This window comes from Podarcis muralis, chromosome 2, assembly GCF_964188315.1.
Source record: "Podarcis muralis chromosome 2, rPodMur119.hap1.1, whole genome shotgun sequence".
In the NCBI taxonomy this organism is placed as follows: domain Eukaryota; kingdom Metazoa; phylum Chordata; class Lepidosauria; order Squamata; family Lacertidae; genus Podarcis; species Podarcis muralis.
Window position 1 is genome coordinate 24207596 of NC_135656.1, and position 13105 is coordinate 24220700.

The 13105-nt window shown below is 42.5% G+C and overlaps 1 protein-coding gene across 1 annotated transcript in view; it reads right to left on the reverse strand.

The window, feature by feature from the left end:
- Positions 1–687: 687 nt before the first annotated feature.
- The window catches only part of RGS9 (regulator of G protein signaling 9), a 67224-nt gene continuing 54806 nt past the window's right edge, over positions 688–13105 (reverse strand). The window contains exons 18-19 of the mRNA XM_028713245.2: positions 5165–5664; positions 688–3246 (exon numbers count right to left, since the gene is read on the reverse strand). Coding sequence (XP_028569078.2) covers positions 3090–3246; positions 5165–5664 — 657 coding nt within the window. The 3' untranslated portion in view covers positions 688–3089. The remainder of the gene's footprint in view (positions 3247–5164; positions 5665–13105) is intronic.

Below are 13105 nucleotides of genomic sequence, written 5' to 3' on the forward strand. Positions count from 1 at the left end.
GGACCAGTGGCCATGATCTTTGTTTTTGTTTTTTGTTTTTAAGTCACACTAAAACATAGCCATAAACTTCAGAATGCAGCTAGAGGGGAGCACCAGATTCCTGAGAATCGCTAAGAGAGTCGCTAAGAGGTGAAAAGCAGAATGTGTTCACGTTCACACAAAGGCGCACACATTTTCCCTATTACGATGATCAAAGTTGAGAAAAATGAGAACACGGTGAACTCTACCAAGAAGTTACGGCCACAGGAATTTTTAAAAGGAAATTTGGTTTCCAGGATGTTGTTTTTTGAATAATAATAATCCCAGCACCTTGGAACAAAACCTAATAAAGAGAGCTGCTTTACATTACATGTTTGTGTACAAACACTCAAGTCTTCATTCTCAGACATGAAGGCAGCACTTTTGTTGGAAAGTGACCACCACGCATTAGCCCACAACTTCTGCAAATCTGGTGCATTTAATTAAGGATTTCTTTATGCTCCGATGGATTTATCGTTGTGCATGTATTGATTTTATACGTGTAAACCACTCGGAAGGCATTTTGGCATGTGACATACGAATTGATAAATGATAATAAACAATAAATGAAATCAAAACAAGTAAAACGTAAGAGAGACACAACATGTTGATCATAAATATCCTATCGCAAGCAGAGTCATTCAAAGTAGTTTTATTTATAACTCATTAGAAGCAAAAACACTTGATATAGATAAAGGAAATATACTCAATTATCAGGAAATCACCCATATACAAAGGCAGCTATAGTGTGTAATGAGGGCAGACAGCTGAAAGAGCTGTGCAGTGTTTGGTTTATTAAAGGCTAAAGCAAATATATGAACATAGAGGAACGCTTGATGGAGATGCAGTCAATCTGCAAATTTCAGCTGAACCAAACACAGGGAAACAGAAGCGAAAAATAACCTCAGTGAGAAAGTGGGTAACAAATAAGGGGCTCGTGTTTCAGAAGAATATAGAAGTATCTGCTCTACAGTTTAGACTGGTTTTACATCCCAAATATTATGTGAATAGTTTGGTGATGTGCTAATAACTCTCAGAAAACTATTCTTTCCATACAGAACTAAATCCTACAGTTGCTTGGGAAGAGGGAATGGCTTTTAAACTTGTTTGAAACAAATCGAACTAGATTTGACAGTCTGATCCCCAACTTGTTTATAGAGGTGTTTTGCATTTAGTGTTTCTGATCTTGTGACTGGTCCCAATTGTAGGGAAGGTCGTGGGGATGCAGGAGGGGAGAATACAGATTGAAAATGGACCTAATAAAGAACTGATCTGATATTGCGGTGCCATTGATGCAGGTACAAGTCCGAATGCATGGCTGGTATACAGAAGTGTTCTTAGTATTTAACTGTGTTATAATAATAATATAATAATAATTTATTATTTATACCCCGCCCATCTGACTGGGTTTCCCCAGCCACTCTGGGCAGCTTCCAACAGAAGACTAAAATACAATAACCTATTAAGTATTAAAAGCTTCCCTAAACAGGGCTGCCTTCAGATGTCTTCTAAAAGTCTGGTACAGTGGTACCTTGGGTTAAGTACTTAATTCGTTCTGGAGGTCCATTCTTAACCTGAAACTGTTCTTAACCTGAAGCACCACTTTAGCTAATGGGGCCTCCCGCGGCCGCTGCGCTGCCGGAGCACGATTTCTGTTCTCATCCTGAAGCAAAGTTCTTAACCCGGGGTACTATTTCTGGGTTAGCAGAGTCTGTAACCTGAAGCATATGTAACCTGAAGTGTATGTAACCCGAAGTACCACTGTAGTTGTTTTTGACACCTGGTGGGAGGGCGTTCCACAGGGCATGTTAGCATGAAATGATGCCTCTGGTCAACCATAAGATTATCACAAACATGAAGTTATTGCAGGCATCTCAGGCAGATAAATCGGTGCAGATGAGATCCAGAACGGTTCAGCGTGTGGACAGCTGGACAAAGACAGGGATGCCCTGTGTCTGTCTGTGTGGCTTCTGACAAAGTCATTCCCTTCAGCTGTTATTTATATATAAAACAGGAGTGATGGTGACTTACCTTTACAAAACTGTTGAGAATGCAACAAGATAAAAAGATGAATAATATTGCAGTTGAAAGTTCTCTGTTCTCTAAGGGATTAAAAGTAATAACAGACAACGGACTTCCAATTAGTCGTGTCAAGTCTTTGGCTTCGCTGAAATATGGACTATGTTGCAAGGCTGGAGCAACATGAAAAGGCAGGACCCTGCTACCAATATTTCATCAGCTTTATAATTACCCAGACATAGGATTGTCCAGAACCTGAGTCTGATTTCACTCAGAAGCTACAAGCCGTTTATCAGAAGGCAACCTTCGTCATCACCAAGAGTCATGTGGATTTAGCAAATAACATTCAATATGAAACAACAAAAAAGAAGAAAAATGTGTCAATTTAGCTACATCAATTGCAGTAGAAGTTCCTGATAAGGAAATATCAATCTTCCCTTCACAGATGTTTGCAGAGGATTTTGTGAAGGGCAATTAAAGTTCAACGAAAAAATGTCATATTTATCTGATAAATGAAAATGATGTTGTATCAAACATATATTTTCCGCTCCAAGATTTGAGTCTAACTCAGAGTTAGATATCGGGCCTGAAGAGTACCTGGTGCTATAGCATTGTTGAAGCCAAGCAAATGTCAACCTAATCAGTACCTGGTTAGGAGATCTGTAGGAGATATACGTAAATCTGATCTTCCAAAGGAAGAGCAGGGCACAGGCATAATAAATACAAATGCAATAGTTCTGAAAGGCTAACAAAGCAGGAGAGTTTCCTAAATACACTTGATGTAGTTAAGAGTTACATAAAAGAAACCAGGAAGTGATGGCACTGAACTGCCCAAAAAAAGGCCAACCTTAAATTTCTGAATTTTGAAATAAATATGTATCTGGGTTCTTGCTTTGCAATCCATGTGGATTATTCTCATTCTTTATTCCATTGCACTCCTTTTAACAGCATTATGAAATCAATCGAACTGTCGGAAATTATACCTGCCAATTCAGGAGCAGGATAAAAAATTAACCATTTAAAAATATCCAAATAGCGTCAAAGGCTTCTTTTTATCCAGCTTTTCCATCTTCTATCAGATTCTCCCATGGGCAGATAACTTCATTTGCAGAATCCTTGCAAGCCCAGTGGCTGCCCTCTTCTTCCTCCTCCGAATCTATTGGGTAGACCTTGCTCTCCAGAGGTATTTCCATTTTTATCTGGAAGAAGCTGGGATGCAAAATGAAAAACTCATCACAGTGTGGCCATCTGCCAGACAGACAGTCCAACAGCAAGGTGTTTGGGCTGGACTTTTGCTTTTGTGATAAAATCAAAACAGGGGATCTTCTAGCACATCTGCCTATCAGTTCCCCATTACTATGGTTGCCTCAAATTGTTTCTGGGGTAACCAGAGGGTACTGTATTTTTTGCTCTATAAGACTCACTTTTTCCCTCCTAAAAAGTAAGGGGAAATGTGTGTGCGTCTTATGGAGCGAATGCAGGCTGTGCAGCTATCCCAGAAGCCAGAACAGCAAGAGGGATTGCTGCTTTCGTGGCGCAGCGATCCTTCTTGCTGTTCTGGCTTCTGAGATTCAGAATATTTTTTCCCTTGTTTTCCTCCACCAAAAACTAGGTGCGTCTTGTGGTCTGGTGCGTCTTATAGAGCGAAAAATACGGTATGTGATTTGCATTCTGAGTCTAGAGGCTCCTGTCCCACAGATGTGGCTGGCTGATGTATTTGGAATTAAGATGTGAATGAATTTATTTATTTTATTAAAACATGTGTATCCCACCTTTCAGTTCTACAGTGGAACCTACAAAGTGGCTCCCAACCACAATAAATTAATAACTGGAATACTAGGCTACTGATTCCTAAGGTGTAAGTTTTTTAAAAAATGCAAATGCTCTCACAGTTCAGAACTTATGGCTAAACCAGAAGTGGCTTCTTCCAAGAGACACACAAGGGGGGGGTGTCCATCTAGAGATGGATGAATCTGTTAAATTGAGTTTCTCATTTTCCCAATCTTAAATTCAGTTCTCCACATTTCTGCAGACATATTTGATTTTTCTTTTTTAATCCTCATGAAAATCTATCAGTATTTCAGTGCAAATTTCCCCCCAATAAAAACATTTTTGTAGTTCAAAAAATGACGGTCAAGGTTTTTTTTATGTATGTAACTATAAGAGCTAGGATTCTTTATGCACAGAAATGGAAAGATGAGGAAGTTCCCATCAAAGAAGAATGGATAAGCAAGGTAATGGACTATGCTGAATCAGCAATGTTAAGAGCTAAAATAAGGGGACTTAACAATGACTGCTTCACTGAAGAACAGTAGTCTTTTTCAGACTATTTATAAAGAAATGTTATAATATGGTGAATTCGTGAGCAGGATTTGAACTATGAGCAACAGAAATCATTGTACTATGATTATGATATGAGAGAGGGAAGATAGGGTGCAGCATAGAGGTGGGGGGAAAACACCAACAAAAATGGGATGGGAAGTCTATAAAACAAAAGAAAAAAATATTATGTATTGGGATTTTACGTGAGATTTGTGGAAATTTAAGAAAATATATTTGGGGGCAAAACATTTTTGCATGCAGTTTTGACTAATATACACATTTTTGTAAGCAATTTCTCCTAACATAGCAATGCATTTCTCCATGTTATTTTCACCAAGAGAACTTTCATCTAATGGATGTATTTTAGTACACATTGGTTGGAGAACTAAACCACCACAGTTCAGAGACATTTCCATTCATGTACAGTGGTACCTTGGTTTACAACCATAATCCGTTCCGGAGGTCCGTTTGTAAACCAAAACAGGTTGTAACCCAAGGCGCGCTTTCGCCAATGGGGCCTCCCCCCAAAAATTGTTCGTAATAAACAAAAAAAAAAGGTTGTAATCCAAAGAAAAGGTTGCAAACCGGGACATGCACTTCCGGGTTTGATGTGTTTGTAATCCAAAACCTATGCAAACCAAGACATATGCAAACCAAGGTACCACTGTATTGGTTAGATAACAACGGCAAATTAGATATTTTCTCATTAAGATGCATACACAACCAGAGTTCTCCCCAATCCTTATCTCCCCTTATAGCAGCTCTCAAAGCAAAGCACGATGGAATAACTCAGAGGGATACTCACTTGGACACTTTTTTGGACCTCTGTTGCAGTTGTGGGTTCAGACCATCGAGTGGTTGCACTTTCCCATGAGTCACTCCAGGGCACTTGGGTGAGAACGTTGCAAACATTGGAGAGTTCAAGCATCCCAGTTTGAGGAACCTGCCGAGGGATGAGGACATCTGGGGCTTGGGCAGCAGCTTGGTCTTAGAGCTCATAGGGTACTGGGAGCTGCGGCAGGGCTCCAGCTCAGAATCCATGGCGATCTCAGTGCTTTCCATGAAGGAAGGGGCGGAGTTAGAGCTAGGCCCATCCCAGTTCCTGCCCGTGACAGAGGTGCTGTCTGGGGCTACCTTAACAGAGGAGGAGCTAGCGCTGTTTCGTAGAGTAATGCGCCCAGGGCACTGGAGGGGACGATCACTAGGCACACGGCGTGAGGAAGAGAAAGCATTGGACGTAGACGGAGAGTCAGAGGTACCACTGTAAATGGCCAGGTGGGGAACAGGAGCAGTGAATTGGCACAACTGCATGGAAGAAAAGGAGAACATTTACAGCACAGGAAGCAGAGTGGAATTCCTACGAAGCATGGGCATGTTGTATCTGCCAGCCTTTCTCATGCTCCCACCTCTTTACCTGAAGGCCCACAAAACCATGGAGCTCGTCCTGCTTTGGATCTCTTTCCCACCTCACCTTTAGCTAGTTAGGAAAAGGTAAAGGGACCCCTGACCATTAGGTCCAGTCGTGGCTGACTCTGGGGTTGCGGTGCTCACCTCGCTTTATTGGCCAAGGGAGCCGGCGTACAGCTTCCGGGTCATGTGGCCAGCATGACTAAGTCGCTTCTGGCGAACCAGAGCAGCGCACGGAAATGCCATTTACCTTCCCGCTGAAGTGGTACCTATTTATCTACTTGTACTTCGACGTGCTTTCGAACTGCTAGGTTGGCAGGAGCAGGGACCGAGCAACGGGAGCTCACCCCATTGCGGGGATCCGAACCGCCGACCTTCTGATCGGCAAGTCCTAGGCTCTGTGGTTTAACCCACAGCGCCACCCGCGTCCCTTTAGCTAGTTACCACTACATAATATGACCCATCCCATTGCTGCTAGTTGTTCTCAGAAAGGACTTGGGTAAGAATATGCCTCTAAAAAATTAATCTGCGTTACATGCTGCAACTTTCTTTAGACAAGGAGAGGTGCTTCAATATCAGACTGAAATGCATATAAATGAAGGGTGGAAGGATAATGATGAGGTGAATGGTGGGAAGAAACTCTACTATTACTGTTGCAGCTGTGGGTCACATTAAGTCCCCCCCCCAAAAAAAAAGATTGTTGTATTAACATTTGGACCCCAATGGCTACAGAGACTGGAACAAAACTCTTCTTTTCCCATCCTATATCCAGACAGATCTAAGTCAGCTGACCCATAAGGCTTTTTATTTAATTCTTTGAAACATTAGCTAATCCGGCCAGCCATCTTGCTTCACCTGAAGGAAGGATGCACATAATTCCATTGATCTTCTTATTGCTGTTCCCCACCCTCCATTCTATCAAGCAGTCCCCGTCCCGTCCCCCCGAAGATTTCAGATCTTCAATCAGATGTGGGGCTTATTGCTTTACTTCTGTCCCGCGTTCTAATGTTCCCTTTACATTGCAGTATCTTGTGTTATGGAACGATGGCTTCTTGATCAATATACCAGCATGCCATGCTAAATGTTAAATGGCAGTAAAGAAGAGTTTGCTGATACAATACTCCAGATTTTGTCAGTGCAAAAATTCTCCGAGTTGGCAGGGTTGCAAACAATTCACATGGAAACGAGTGTTAAAACTTTCACTAGATTCCACCATGATGACATAAAATGTGAAAAGGAACATTAAGAAGATAAACGAAAGTGATGGTCTGAATACTGCCAAAGTTGCCTTTCAACACAGTTATGTGCAAAGCAATGTACAAAGTACCCAATAACCAATAAAAGTTGCTACTAAACATGGAAAAAAGTTAGTGCATTAAAAGGGGGGGGGAGAGAGAAAATACAGTGGTACCTCAGGTTAAGTGCTTAATTCATTCCGGAGGTCCGTTCTTAACCTGAAACTGTTCTTAACCTGAAGCACCACTTTAGCTAATGGGGCCTCCTGCTGCCGCCGCACCACCGGAGCACGATTTCTCTTCTCATCCTGAAGCAAAGTTCTTAACCTGAAGCACTATTTCTGGGTTAGCGGAGTCTGTAACCTGAAGCATATGTAACCTGAGGTACCACTGTAATACCTATCCAATTCAAGTAAAGATGTTTAATTAAAGCTTTGACACACTGTAATAAATTCTGGTATTCTACTTAAAAAACATGGTCCTGGGAAGAAGGAATCTCACTTTGAATGTCAGCTTCTCCTTCCCATCTCTTACCAAGTTCTTAATTTTTTTTCAAAAGTAGGGTAAGAGAAACATTTTCTCTCTCTTCTTTTCTCAATGATCAGTTGAAGTACATTCAGAGTTGCATGACAAAGCCAAAGCTGCTGATGTAGATATGTTGCTGGTGGAATGAATACATGAAGACAGATGGGAGAAAATATGGGGAATATGAATTTGCGCACGGCCTTGATATATGCCAATAAATGAAATGGTGCCAGTCATATTGGTGCAAGCCGGAAGAAAGTGATGTTTGATGGCAGGTACCCAAGGACGATGATCCAGGAATTCACCAGTGACACTCGAATAACCTCTAACAAAATGGCTTGATATTTTATAAGGCATTTGCCCTGGATTGTTTAACTTTATAAAAATTGCATGTTTCACTTATTTTGTGCCATGTACCATATGTAACGAAAGGCTTGTGGACCGATAAAAATGTGATGGAGCCAACCCTATAATTCTGTCTAGCTAAATAATTGCATGCACAGAATTCTCCCACAAGTGCAAAGGAATTTCCCGCCCCCCCCCCGCTTTCCCCCTAAGTCTGCTCTGGGTTCCCCCCCACCCCCACCCCTCTAGAGCGGAGAGTTTGGTTGTGCTTGTGGGAGTTGTTCTGCACATGCAATGATTTAAGTTGGATGCAACCTAAACAACAATAAAGTATTCAAACATGGCTATTTGTTTCAGTGGGTGCCCTTGCATTTTAAAGAACTAACTCATAAGTGCAAACTGTAATGTGGCTTAGTTCTGTGTTGTCATTTTTCTAAAGTGAAAAAAGGGAAGCTTCAAAGTTTAACTGATAGCCAATTATCGTGTTGAACAACAGTTCAGACTACGTGAGCCTGCCTGACCATTAATGTCTTCTTCTGAGAACCTTCTAGGTATGGGGAGATTGGCTTTTTGAGTAATGCCATATTGTCTCTGGAACTCCCTCCACCGAAAGATCAAAGAATTGCCTTCTTGGGTCTCATTTCGGCATCAGGTTAAGACTTAATCTGTGCAACAAGGTTTCTAACTGAGCTCTGCTTTTCAAAATGGTTTGGTTTGGTTGTTTAAGTGTTTGTTGTTTTCTTGACTGCTTTGTAGCTATCTAATTTCTCTGTTGAATTAGACACGCTGTAGAGAAGAGACCAACAAATCCTAAACCAAATATAATGGAGAATACATAGGAGTAGCCCATCAAGCAGAGACAGAATGGTGTGATCTTGCACAGATACTGGGCTTACATTGCAACTAAGCCATTTCCAAACTGGAGAGGAGAGGGGGTTGCGGGTTAACCCCTCCCACACTCGCGGGGGCTGGCCTTTTGCCCCCGCGAGAACAGGGGAATCCCCGGGCGTGCCTGCAACCCTGCCCGCCAATCGGTGGGCTAGGGAGGCATGGCCTAGCCCATTTAAGGCCAGGCACGACCGGGGACCGCCCTCTTTGCCCCGTTCCAGCTGACCGGTTTTGACCCTGGTTTTTGTCTGTCGGCTTTTTGTTTGTCGGCTTTTCTGCCCTCTGTTCCTTTTACTGTACCAGCTTTTGGGAGCGTCTCTGTGTTGGTGTTTTGCTTCCAAGCTACATCGGAGTTGCTGGGATGTCCAGAAAGTCTCCCCTCATCGTCCTGCGGCTGGCTAAGTACTTGGGTGTGGGGGGTGGTTTTTTGTAATTTAATCAGGCAGTCCCCCCTCTCTTCACAGACGGGTATCTGCGGGGCTGTGGATCTTCCTAGACTAATTTTCCAGGCAGGGAGGTTTAAATCCGTTCCCTTTTAGGCAGTCACCCAATGGGGAATGGATCAAAATGTAACTTCACTCTTTTGACTAGATTCACTACACGCTTTGCAGTAGCACAATTGTGTTCCCAGTAATTTTGTGTTGTTTTCCCACCACCACCTTTTCCTGCTATGTGACTGTGGGATAGAGGAGCAAATAGTGGCCAGGTTGAAATCAGCTTCCCTTTATGAAAGCTGCATTCCTATGCCCACTTACTTAGAAGTACGTCTAAGTACAGGTGCATAGGCTTGGGGTGTGTATAGTTAGGATAAGGATGTAAATAAGGAGCTTCTGAAGACTATTAGGCTCTGGTATTGCTACAAACACAACCAGTAGAAGGCAGTTTTAGAAGATGGTACCCTATGATTAAGACATGTAGCAAGACTTAATGTTGACAAATTAAGTAGACGCCTACCTAATTTGACATGATCTTACACAATGGTTTTTCAAGCTCTCTTGAAGCACTAAGAATCTATGTATGCACTATTCACCAGTATTTTAGAAAAGGAAAACCAATTCAAACCAATGGGACAGATGCAACACAGTATGAACAAATGAAAGACGCACAGAAGAGAGGCAAAAGACATGACAGACAAGCACAGTGATGGTTTCGCTTTCTAGTTTTATTTGACCAGAGGAGATAAAAGAAAGGAAAAGTGAGAAAAATAAAGCAGTATTCTGAAATCCCACTAGAAGTCCCCCTCTTCTTCATTTAACTAGATGTGAAGCCTATTCCATTTTGGGCATTCAACAGAAAATGAAAAGCAATGACATCATATACATGCACTGACATATTTGCCACAAGGAAAGAAAGATGGAAGACAGCACGAGCTTAGAGGCCAACAAACAGTCTTACAGCTCTGTGGTATCTTAAGCAGTTTTCAAACTTTCTACTGGTGAACTTGAACTCTTTCCACACTGAAGGCCACCTACTCATTACAAAGGGTTCTAGGGCATACTGGATGGAATTCAGTGTAGTGCTAAATGGGGTATTTGTGCACAGAAAGAGGTCTGCTCATGCGACCAAACCTCCAGAGAAGATGGGGAGAAGTCCCGTTGGGTGAGCGGACGTCATTCCATGCACACAACTTAATTGAATATCACCCACTATGTCCTTGGCCTTACAGTCATCCCATGCAAATGGAGAATAGAACCTACAATGCATCCAGTGTTCTTCTGTCACTATACATTGCAGGGGGGGGGGGTGTCAACCCTGATGGGAATGCACTTTTAAGAAAGTTTGGCTGCCACTGCTGAAGTTACCACTGAAGAAGTCCCCAAGGAACCTCAAGGTTGCCTGGAACGCAGTTTGAAACCTCTTGCTTCAGGCGATTCTGTTGTTTCCATGTTGGCCTCAATAAACAAAGAGGCAGGACAAGGTATGGGGCTTCCTTTAATGAGCTAATCTCCATAGTCGCACTTTCAAACTTAAGTGCTTCATGGGACTCTGCTTACAAAATAAATGCTTATACCCAGAATATACTAATACTAATACTAATACTAATACTAATACTAATTATTATTATTATTATTATTATTATTATTATTATTATTATTATTTAAAAAATAATAATACCCCGCCTATCTGACTGGGTTTCCCCAGCCACTCTGGGCGGCTTCCAACAGAATATTAAAAAACCTATAAACATTAAAAGCTTCCCTAAACAGGGATGCCTTCAGATGTCTTCTAAAAGTCTGGTAGTTTTTTATCTCTTTGACATCTGATGGGAGGGCGTTCCACAGGGCGGGTGCCACTACCGAGAAGGCCCTCTGCCTGGTTTCCTCTAACCTCACTTCTCACAGCGAGGGAACTGCCAGAAGGCCATCGGTGCTGGACCTCAGTGTCCGGGCAGAATGATGGGGGTGGAGACGCTCCTTCAGGTATACTGGACCAAGGCCGTTTAGGGCTTTAAAGGTCAGCACCAACACTTTGAATTGTGCTCGGAAACCCAGAACAAACTTAGTTGGTCTCTAAGGTGATACTGGACAATATTTTATTTTTTTTTATTTCCCTTGGCTACCTTTAGACTTCTTTCAGCTGGTAGAAGCTATCACTCCTACACTGCTTTTAATATTGCATTTTTGTAGGGGGAGGGTATTTTCTCGCAGCCTTTTCTACTGTGATTTTCTGCCTGCCACTGTCAGAGTGATTCCCAAAGTTTTACTGGCATTTTGCAGGAAATGATGAAATGCAGTGATAAAGAGGAGAGAAAAACTGCAAGCAAGCCCAGAGATGGAGCAGATGATAAAGAGATATAAATCATACAGCTGAAATAACTTAATGGGAAAAGAGATGAGTAGGAGGGAGTCCCGATTCCATTCAGATGCCCATAAGATTCCGGAATGTTTCGAACACTTCTTGATCCAGACTTATGAAGCACTGAACATTTAAGGAAAAAAACGATATTGCCATTGTTTTTGGATTAGGGTTGGGGGTTTTTTGAGGGGGTGGGAGGAGGCAAGCATTTAAGTCCTCCTGAGTATGCCCACGAAGGATACAAGAGAGGCTAAATTTTATTCAACACTTCCAGTCAGTACAACTCTGATGGCTTTCTTTGACCTGTGTTCTTTTCAGTCTACACAGTAAGCAGGGCTAGATGCCTATGGCTGCCAACTGGCTTTCCACACTACGGCAGAGAAAAAGCCTCTTGCCTAGAATGTAATAAAATAATAATAATAATAATAATAATAATAATAATAATAATAATAATTTATTTATTTATTTATACCCCGCCCATCTAGCTGGGCTTCCCCAGCCACTCTGGGCGGCTTCCAAAAAAAAAATCTCAATTCTTAAACTTTCAGCAAATGCAGGGGTAGTCAACATGGCTACCACTCGTCAGTCATGTGATCATCCCTCCACAAACAAGATGCATACAAATTGTTTGCCTTGTGTTTCAGGGGGTTGGCTGTTGGAGTCAACACAGGCCAGCTGCTTGCCAGAACAGGCCGTAGAGTGCTGCAAGAATATTAGGAAGATTCCTTCCGAAAATCACCCGTCTTCTTCCTTTACAGTATGGCAGCCCCATGTGCACGCCTCTAAGATATTAGGTTCCCATCTTTGGGGAATTCCACAGCAAATAAAACCAAATGGGACTTGGAGCTAGGTGGAGGAAAACGAACGTTCTCCATTTGTTAGCATCCCCTTTAATACAAGAACCCTACGGAACATAGGAAACTGCCCGATATTGAGTCAAGACTATTGATCCATTCAGCTCAGTATTCTCTAACCTGACGGACAGCAGCTTTCCAGGGACAACTCCAGCCCTACCTAGAGATGTTAGGGACTGAACTTGGAGCCTTCAACATGCAGAGTAGATGCTCCAACCCCCCAGGCTATGGCCCTCCTTGTTAGAGCTCTGAATCCATAAAGGACTTCCCCTCTCTATGACCAAGTTACACCCCGGCCAACTGATACTCCTATTCCGCTCAAACGAATATGCATTGGAGCAGACAGCGGCTTCAAGTTGCTTCGGAAATGCGGAATGCGTGTTTACATGCACACGACCACAACACGTACTGCTTGTTAATTCGTATGGGCCAATTGCGGCCGCTTGGTTCTGCGCTTAGCACCAACAAATACTGATCAGAATACCTAATCCCCAAGCATGCCCTGAAAAGAAAGGGAGGGAATAATCTACCCTTTGTTTGATATTTAACCGTCTGAGCTGTTTGCATGGCAAGGTGAGTGGTGCCTGAGCTGTGTTAAGTATGCACCCTTATTTAGGATTCCTCAACAGCGCCCGGAAACCAGAATAAGCTCTGCCCTCAGAGCACACTTTTGCCATCTCTTCCCCTCCATCCTTT